General features: G+C 42.8%; 1 protein-coding gene across 4 annotated transcripts in view; it reads left to right on the top strand.

The window, feature by feature from the left end:
* Window positions 1-7889: 7889 nt before the first annotated feature.
* LOC119577190 (DNA polymerase kappa-like) overlaps window positions 7890-10062 on the top strand; it is a 9903-nt gene continuing 7730 nt past the window's right edge. The window contains exons 1-3 of one of the 4 annotated variants that reach the window (XM_037924922.1): window positions 7907-8055; window positions 8797-8928; window positions 9765-9948. In XM_037924922.1, coding sequence (XP_037780850.1) covers window positions 9804-9948 — 145 coding nt within the window. In that variant the 5' untranslated portion in view covers window positions 7907-8055; window positions 8797-8928; window positions 9765-9803. Of the gene's footprint in view, window positions 8056-8567; window positions 8588-8796; window positions 8929-9588; window positions 9655-9764; window positions 9949-10062 lie in introns of those variants that run through there. The other 3 variants (XM_037924921.1, XM_037924920.1, XM_037924923.1) reach the window with 3 other exon arrangements.

Genomic DNA, 10062 nt, shown 5'->3' on the forward strand with positions numbered 1-10062 from the left:
GAGTGGGCCGCAGATTTCTTTATGAGGGATATGCCTACACACTGCGCATCATATTCGGCTCTCCAACAGATCATGAACAGTAATGCTTTAAGAAAATGAAGAGTTAATTAACCATTTATACATATGTTTTCCTTATTCCCCTCTCCTGTGAGTAGTGAGAAAAAGTAAACATCATTAAAACAAAAGATATAAACAATCTAATTCATAACTTTCAGCTGCAAATCTAAGTAGGGAGATGACCGCCTGTACAAAACCGTGCATAGGGAAATGCCCACTGTGCCAAAAAAGGATAGTCTGAGAAAGGTCCAGTAGAGCAATGTCCAACTTCCAGTGACCGCCCTTCCTGTGCTCACTAATCAAACTGTTCTCAGGTCTTCTCAGATATGAGAGGGCAGCTTCCTCCACATATGATTGCTTAAGGTTCATCGATATTAGTGGCAGTTGATCATCCTGATACAGCAAGCAGATGTTCCCTGCATCCACCCGGATGCCCATCAGAAGCTAAACTTTAAGGAGTCAATAGGAATTTGTTGTCACCTCTGCCAGTTTTCCCAACATTGTCCCAAATAAAGGTGAGAACCCACAGGTCGACTAGTAGGTTTCCCCATATATATATATATATATATATATATATATATATATATATATATATATATATATATATATATATATATATATATATGTGCATGTATGTATGTGGGTGTATGTGTACGGATTGAAGCCATTCATGTGTATGCAGTAAAAGCTGAGCTTGAATATCTAACATCACTGGATAAACCCAAATTAAAACTAGTCAAGCCAATCCTTGAAATGGACCCCTTGTTTAGCCCCTTTCTTGATACAGATGTCGTTTGTCGTCCGAATAGTAATTCCTTTCTATTAACCCAAAATATTAATTTGATTGTAACATGGCTGGACATATACACAACCCCTGTTATGGTGGACACCATTATTTTCATGATAATTTTCCATAAATAAACTTGAAAATATACTAGAAAACTCTCATAAAGAAAAGCAGCATGAATTCTGCTGATTTAGCAACTCAAGATGGGCAGTATCTGAGTTATCAATGAAACCTTAATTTATCAGACGGTGTTGCGTTTATGGCATGTACATTAGCACGAATTCTGTAAGCCATTAGACCAATAGACCACAAGGCTGTTTAACACATGGTTCCAAGTCAATTTGGAACCATCACACCAGCAAGGGCCTGGATGACGATTATATCTGACCTTGTATGACACTTCAGTTCGCTCCCTGAAGTCACCAAGTTCAGGTTTCCACATGCCACCACACTCAGTGCTTCCTCACTTACATGTGTTGTGAGTTGTACATACGTTGACTACCATTGCAGAGTGGTAATTGCATCCTTTTGGCTCGCAACACGGATGCGCAGTCTCCGAAATCCACTCGACCAACGCTTCCACAATATGACCATGTCTTTAAACCACATGAGTACACGTTTTGGGCCCTACTATTTCTTCCCCTCCCGCCCCTTTTCTCCCATATATGTGTTTAGCCGTATGTGCAGCACTCTCACATTGGTTTGGATGGGTAAAAGTGTTTAGTGACAGGAAATGGCAGCGTTCTCACGCAATTCTTCTGACCTCAGGTCATATTTCTTATTTTAATTTACTGCGGTCAACAAACACGAATATCGTTCATTAAGTAATTTATTGATTTCTCTAATTTTAGAGATTTTTATTGTTTCAACTAGAACGAGTTTAATGGACATCATATCATTTTATATCGTTCCTCTCCTCGCCCCGACCTGACCTCACTTCTCTTTCCCTTCCAGTAGGTTGGGTGTGTGGAAAGAGATGACTGCTCGTTTTTTCCAAAATATGTATATGGTTGTTAACACCACTGGGATAACTGTAGCATTGTTACGTTGCTCATTGGTGACACGTTCTATTAGGCTAGAACAGAGCTCGTAACGCGAATTTTGTATAGATTTATTACTTTGAGTATATCTTTAAATCTTCTCCAAATAGTGCACAGGGATGCCTGATATAACCTGGGGTTGTGTAGATCACTTAATAGATCTATGCTTCAACGTTACGATAGTAGGTACAGGTAAGAGCAAAGTTATTCGTTGGATTGGCAACTTTCGAGTCGGTGTAACCTGACTAGGGTATAAGCTAAAATCGTCATTCGCTTATGAATCATGCCCTTCTCACCCTCTAGAAATTGTTTGCATGTTTTGGGTAAATCCCAAGCGATCATGTGATTCGTGGTAGTTAAATACCTATAGGGAATAACACTAGCGTCCATTACAGATACGCAGAGTAGAGCGAATTATTTATATATTTTCCTCGCTCGTTCAGTTCACTTCATTTCGTACATATCGCGAAAAGGGGGCCATCATGTATAGTTTCTTTCTTCTTTTTTTTTAGGGTTTTAGACTACAATAGTGAAAACGGCGGCAATCGGCCATTAATTCGCCCAAACTTAGTAACTCACGCGCTTAGTAACTCGTGCGGGATATATATATATATATATATATATATATATATATATATATATATATATATATATATATATGTATTATGATATGTTTGTTATGTAGTGTTTATTATTTTTGCGTAGATAGTATTGTGTGTGTGTGTGTGTGTGTGTGTGTGTGTGTGTGTGTGTGTGTGAGTGTGTGTGTGTGTGTGTGTGTGTGTGTGTGTGTGTGTGTGTTTGTGCGTGTGTATGTGTGTGTGTGTGTGTGTGTGTGTGTGTGTTGTGGTGTGTATGTGTGTGTGTGTGTGTGTGTGTGTGTGTGTGTGTGTGATATAGATATATTGATATATGCAGCCTTCCATTTAAGAAATTTATTTGTTCATCAGTTTATTTACTTATTTATTTTGTTTATTAATTATTATTAATATTATTATTGTTGTTGTTGTTGTTGTTGTTATTATTATTATTATATTATTATTATTATTATTATTATTATTATTATTATTATTATTATTATTTGAGGATTGCTACGTCATGCAAAAAAGCATGTGCGATCTTGTAATTTTTTTGTACGATATATGCAAGAAAATAGTTCTACTCCGTCCAGGTTTTGAATAGGAGAAACTGATATTTTTTCTCTTTTGTGAGAAAAATTAAATAAATATAGTGGTGTAAAATGACTCACACTCTACCTCAGAACGTTTCCTGTTGCTGAGATACTGATCACACTATATTTCGGATCAAAGATCGCTTCTGAAAACGTTAGCATCTGATAATGGGTTAACATCAGAATTATAATCGTTGCATCTTTATTGCCATTTGAGTTACTTTTAGATTTTAACTTTTAAATCGAGCCTCTCTGAATTAAACTTTCCCATCTGCGTAAGTCTCTGGCTTTCCAGTTCATCATCACCTATCGCGAAAATCTTCATGCACAATAGTTCATGATAATGCTCCTTCTCTATATATTGTCAGTTTTCCTTTGGGAAATATGTTATCGCTAAATCACTTTTTAGTGGGGATCATATTACGTATAAAAAGAAAAGAAAACTATTTATTAAGACAGTAAATATAATATATAAACCAAGGTGTGTGTATGAAAAAAAATAATAATAAAAAATATGTATATATATATATATATATATATATATATATATATATATATATATTATATATATATATACATACACACGCATATACATACATGCACATAATATATATATGATATAATATATATATAGATTATATATATATTATGTGCAATGTGTTATATATATATATGATATATATTTTATGTATATATATATATATATATATTGCTACGCCAGTGGGTCTTTGTATCTGTGCGAAACATGTGTTAACATGAAAAGGATGACCTGGGCATGTGTTAACATGAAGGGACCTGGGCAAACATGACGCAGCTGGCTGTGAGCGGAGGAACAAGCAGGGAGACGAGTTGGGTGCTGCTCCTGTGAAGACCTGTGTGTGCCCTTGTGACCTAAATAAACTTTGTGTTGCCCTGTTTATAAGCTGTATCGTGCAGTGTGACGTGATGGTTTCCCCCTGTATTGTGCCTATAGAAAAGTGTATGGGTAAATAACTTGTGTAAATAAAGGAAAGACTGTCATTTTGTGTTACTTTCGTGCCCTGCCTCGCCACTTGGCGTTCCCCTCGTGGTGTTCTGGGACGCGGTGGTGCTCGGTGCCTCTTGGAGCTGTTCAGTGTTCACGACCCTGTGGATAGCACGCCGTCTGCCTAGCCTGCCTTGTGTTGGTGGCAGAGAGAGACGAGGCGGTCGGCGTAACAAATGGTGTCAGGAGTGGGATTTGTGATATTTGATCAGTGAGAGCGCCGATTTATCATGTTCTCCAAAGATGGCGGCAGCCATGAGGGAGAGGAGGCTATGACTGAGGCAGGCACGAGTGAGGTGAAGCCGAGCCAGATGGACCTGATCACTGCCATGCTGGCCGGTATGAGGGAGGAAATGGCACAAAGGGCAGAAGAGCAGGCACAGAGGGCACGCGAGCAGGCGCACCATCTCGTCGAGATGCAGGCAAGGAAGGCAGAGGAACAGTTCTGCCAACTTGTTGAGGTGCTACAGAGCAATCTCGCATCTGTGAAGATGGAAACTCAGCAGTACACCGACAAGGCCTGCAACAGCGTGAAGAGTGAACTGATGGAGGAGGTGCAGACTCTGAAGGGCGAGGTTCAGGGCCTGAGGGAGGAAGTGAAGGAGGAAAGGCGGCGTCACGAGGTAGTAACGTTGCAAGCAGAGAAGGCAGACGAGGTTCTGGCAACAGATGCCAGAGTGTCAGATTTACTGGGGTCTGCCTGGGGTCTGTGGCAGGAAACCCCGGGCCTCGCAGCGTTGTGTCGCAGCCAGTGGTCGCTGCAGAAGGCTGGGGACCCATCGGAACCGCTCCCTTGGTATAGGTGGCGGCAAACTCGGACCCGGTCAACCCGCCTCGTTGCCTCCCTCACCCCAGGTGTGTTAGTTCACGGCACGCGTTCTCCACCCTGCAGCCCCTCGGCCTCCAGACATTCTGTGAGGCGTAAGCCAGCTGAGTACGACGGGAAGGTGGCCTGGGAGGCATATGTTGCCCAAATTTGAAATGCTGGCATCTGCCCAGGGCTAGAGCCAGGAAGAGAAGGCCCTGCAGCTGGTAACAGCGCTAAGGGGCCCCGCGGTGGAAGTGTTGGGGCATCTGCCGGCATCCCAACAGGCCTCTTACACCAGCGTGGCAGAGGCTTTGAAACGCCGTTTCGGGCACCACCACCAGGCCGAGGTATATCGGGCCCACTTGAAGAAGCGGACTCGTGAGCGTGGCGAGACACTGTACCAGCTGGCGCAGGATGTGGAGTCGCTGGTAAGGAGGTCGTACCCTGCGGCTGCGGAAGAGATGATCGTGGTCCTGGCTCGTGATTTCTTTGTTGATGCTTTACAGGACCAGCAGCTGCAAATCTACGTCAAGCAGGCACACCCTGAGGACCTGCAGGTGGCGCTGGCGAGGGCCTTGGAGTTCGAGGCCTTCCTGAAGGCAACGAGTGGCCTTCAGCCCCGCCGTGACCTCCGGGGCCGGAAGGCTAAAGTGGAGAAAATAGCATTGAGGAAGGTGAGCCCGAGAACTTTCCAAGGCTTGTGTTGGGGCTGCGGAGAGGTAGGGCACAGACGTAGTCAGTGCAAGGGAGCGGAAACACTCCCTCTCAACGCGACGGATTCTGATGCTTCCAGCAGTGCTGCAAGGACTTGGCAGGTATGGTCACCATCCGGCGCATGTCCTAAGGCTAAGGAAGTGGACAGGCGGAAAAGGCTGGAGAAGGGAGCCGAAACCCAGCCGCCTCGGTTCCCGGGCCCCGACTTGGGTAAGGCCCGTCGAACCAGCCGATGCAGGTGGGGAGGGCTCAATAGATGGAGGCCATGCGCTGACAGAGGACACTGGGGCTGAAGACCCTAGGCCTTGCCACTATGCGACTTCCGACGCACCACAGGGAGTATGGTCCACGGGTCATTGGTGCAGCTCAAGGGGCAGTGAGGCCGTATTGGGGGGACGGTGCAGCGGCTGCCGGTGTAATGTGGCCGATCTGGACGAGCACTGTTTGCTGGCCTTGAACCTGACGCAGAGGGCGGTGGACTTGGACGGAAGTGGTGGGGCACGGTAAGGGCCCTTGCTTCCAGAGGTTGGGTGTGAGGTAATTACAGCATGAGCGCGCCCTGCCCCAGGTCAGAGTCTAGAATCCGGTTCGACTGTCAAGAATGATGCGTGAGTAGGGGCCTCATGGAGCCCATTCAAACCTGTCAGCTGGCTGATGGCGTATCGGTGGGTGGAGCCTTGTTGGGGGAGGGGTTAGTTACCGGTGTGGTAGCTTACTTCCAAGAAGTACCTGAAGGTGCCGCTGGTGCAAAGGGGATTTGTCAAAGTGGAGCATCCAGAAGGTCGTCGGGAGCAAGGAGTGGTTGGTGTGGAGCCATTGCTGACTCCTCGAGGACTTGGCGCACCGGAGCGCCGTCCTGGGAGGTGCCCGACGAGTTCGTGGCAAGCTCAGGTAGCCGCCATGCCATTAAGGAACAGGGAGTGAGGTACAATAGGTGACAGAGTGGGCTGAAACCCGCGCGGAAGCGAAGGGTTCGCCGAGCTACGAGCCCCTGGAAAGGGCAATCACGGTGGTAGGACTTTCTGATGTCACCTATCTGATTCGCAGAGGGCGGAAAACGACCGTCGGTTGTGCCATTGGACGCGACATTTGGGGTTACCATGGGCCAGGAACTACCTTGGGCCATGTGTGAAAAGAAGGACGTTAGCCATAGCGGCGAGAGGACGGCAGACGTGACGGATGAGGGGCATCTGGGACGGTGAGGGCGATGCAACAAAACAATGGTGACCGCGTCTAGTTTGTGCAGAAGATACCCCTGGTTGTCACTGAATCTACACGCCACAACCTCCAGAGTAACCCCGTCGAGAGCGAAGAAAGCCGCTGGATGAAATTTTGTTTGTCCTGCAGGACTAATTTTTTGAATTTCTGTAGTTGTTCAGGTTAATATGTCAGAGCTAGACGGTCGTCTGCTTGATAGGGGGGTAGTGCTACGTCCAGTGGGTTTGTATCGGCGAACATGTGTTAACATGAAGGGACCTGGGCAAAATTACGCAGCTGTTGATGTAGAGAAAAGAAGAGACGGAATTGGTGCTGCTCTGTGAGATCTGTTGTGCCTGTGACCTAAAAAACTTTTGTTGACCTTTTATAACTGTAATTGCATGTGACGTGCTGGTTGTCCCCTGTATTTTATATAAAATGTAGGTAAATAATTGTGTAAATAAGGAAGACTGTCTTTTGTGTTTTCTTTCTGCCCTCCTCGCATTGGTTTCTTCTGTGGTTTCTGGACGCTGTTGTCATGTGGCCTCGTGAGCGGTTCAGTGTTCACGACCCTGTGGATAGCACACCGTCTGCCTAGCCTGCCTTGTGTTGGTGGCAGAGAGAGACGAGGCGGTCGGCGTAACAATATTATATATATATATTATATATATTATATATATATGTATATGTATGTATGATATTTCTATATATATATTATATATATATATCATATATATATATTCATATATATATCTATATTATATATATATCTGATTTATATATATATATATATATATATATATATATATATATATATATATATATATATATATATATATATATATATTGGGCGCGCCAAGTGGGGGCAAAAAGGGCCTTCATTCCATGTATGTATACAAATGTGTGTGTGTGTGTGTGTGTGTGTGTGTGTGTGTGTGTGTGTGTGTGTGTGTGTGTGTGTGTGTGTGTGTGTGTGTGTGTGTGTGTGTGTGTGTGTGTGTGTGTGTGTGTGTGTGTGTGTGTAATAATATATGTATATGTGAGTTTTTTTTTTTTTATGGAATCCCGCATTGAAATCTGCAAAGGGAAGCCACGAACACGCCTTGTGTGCGCGCGACCGAACACGAGATTACGAATACTGATGTAATAAGCGACCATAAACAACCCTCAATGAATTTCAGCCTCGGTCTTCAGCTTTATACTCTTCGTACGACAAGATCTGTTCACTTATCATTCGTTTACATCGATGAAAAAGAGGTAATAATGTACTTATAATGGTGCAAACTGTTGCGTCATCTTAATGCATTTCAATATTTAAATACTAGTTCGAAGATCTGAAACTGGTAACTACTTATCACTTTCTACTTTTGAATTTATTTTGCCTTGTAGTCATTAGCCATTAACCATTACCTTTGAATTGCAAATATTACTTTAACTTATACTGTTCCTTGTACGTAAATTGGATTTAGTTCATAGAAGATTCCTGTTTAAAACTTGTCATGCGAAGATTTCAAATGTTAACAAATTCACAGTCTTTGTATTAGTATATTTATATTGTGTCTAATATACGTAGACGGATATATGATGAGGTAATGAAAACATCGCAGAAGCTTAAAATAGCTTGTGACGAGTAACATTAACCCTAGGGCTTGTTTTATTAATACATTTGAATTACTTGTCCATTGGTAACTTGATAATTTGACTTTTCCTTTTGCCATGTAAGATTTAGAAGGCAGATCCACAATACAGAAGTTGGATTTCAAAGAAAATAAGGCAAAGGTTGCAGAGAGTGAGTGAGTAGGGACTAATGCAGTACTTTTTGAAGATTAGCCAATCAGCATGCATGTTAGCACCTGTCATGGTATGTGTCCAATGTTTTAATTTTAGGTATTTGTTACTGGGAGCAATGCACCTCCAGAGATGAAGTCTCCAACACCAGGCTATCATGTGAACCCAAAATCCAAACCTATTCTTTCCTACCCTCTATTTATTCCTTAGACAGGTGGGGGTCAACCCTTTCTTAGCACTTCGTGCCAACTTATAGAAAATACAACATTAAGAACTCTGGCTGTATGAGGGTGTTGTGGACAGTATCTGAGTGGTAACATACGAAGAAATTACTTTGGTATGGTAAATATTCAGATTATCTTTGCATTATGGTACCAGGGAAATTGCAGGGTAAATCATGAATAATATACAGAGATTTGGTCAATATGTAGTTATATGCAGGGTGCACCTCCCACCCCACCCTGTCTGTTTATGTAGTGGGATAGAGCACAGGACAGACTCAGGATCAGGTGCACCTGATCCTGAATCTGCCTAGAATACATATAGGATCCCTTGTCTTCTAGGGCGGGGGTTGGCAGGTGGCACTTCCCCCAAAGGGGGGACAAAATAGTGACTTATTCAATGTATTATTTTAGTGATGTATTTCATGCATATTATTCACATTTTACCCTGCAATTTCCTTGGTACATTTCATGCCCTCCTCTTCTGTATTGGGTTTTGGGAGAGTTCTGTGACAGCTATCCAATATATGTGGGAAGTAGAGGGTTAGAGAACTCCATTGGTCATTCAAAGGTATTCTAAACATTTACCAAATTTATTATTTATAAAATGTGCTTGAGAGAGAGATTACCAAATAAGTTACCTCTGCACTAGCCCTGGTAAATAATCTGGTACTATAGCGCAAATAGACCTTAAATGATATATTGTTAAATACTGCAAGATTTGTCTATCCAAATGTATATGGTGGGAGTTTGTTGGCCTTAATTATAGATTAAATTGCAGATGCCACTCATGGTCCTGTTTTCTGAACAGAAAATAATTTTTTTTTTTGGAACAGTAAAGTGTAAGGTAAATTATTATTAATTCAGTCAATTGATCTAACTTCATTTACAACTGTTATGATGCATATGCAACTAAGACAAAAAAAGCAACTTATATTAATTTTGTTTTCCTTGCAGCAAAGTTTGAGGTAGTCTCACTGTAAAAGAATTCCAGCCATGTCAAAAACTGAGTCAGACAAAGAAAACGTTGATTCAGCTAAAATGGCAGAGCCGACATCAAAGGCAAACGGAAACGATTTGCCTGGGAGCTCCTCTGGGCCTCAGAACTTGGCCCTCAACACGCACAAGGCAGGAATGGAAGGTGAGGGTCTTCTGCAAGGTCGTTTTAATTTTCTGCCATCATGATAACAGCATAAAAAATGCAAGGAAGTTGGGTAGATTTCATTTTTATGTCGAAAAGACTATTTTTACATTG

Source organism: Penaeus monodon, chromosome 9, assembly GCF_015228065.2.
Source record: "Penaeus monodon isolate SGIC_2016 chromosome 9, NSTDA_Pmon_1, whole genome shotgun sequence".
Lineage (NCBI taxonomy): Eukaryota > Metazoa > Arthropoda > Malacostraca > Decapoda > Penaeidae > Penaeus > Penaeus monodon.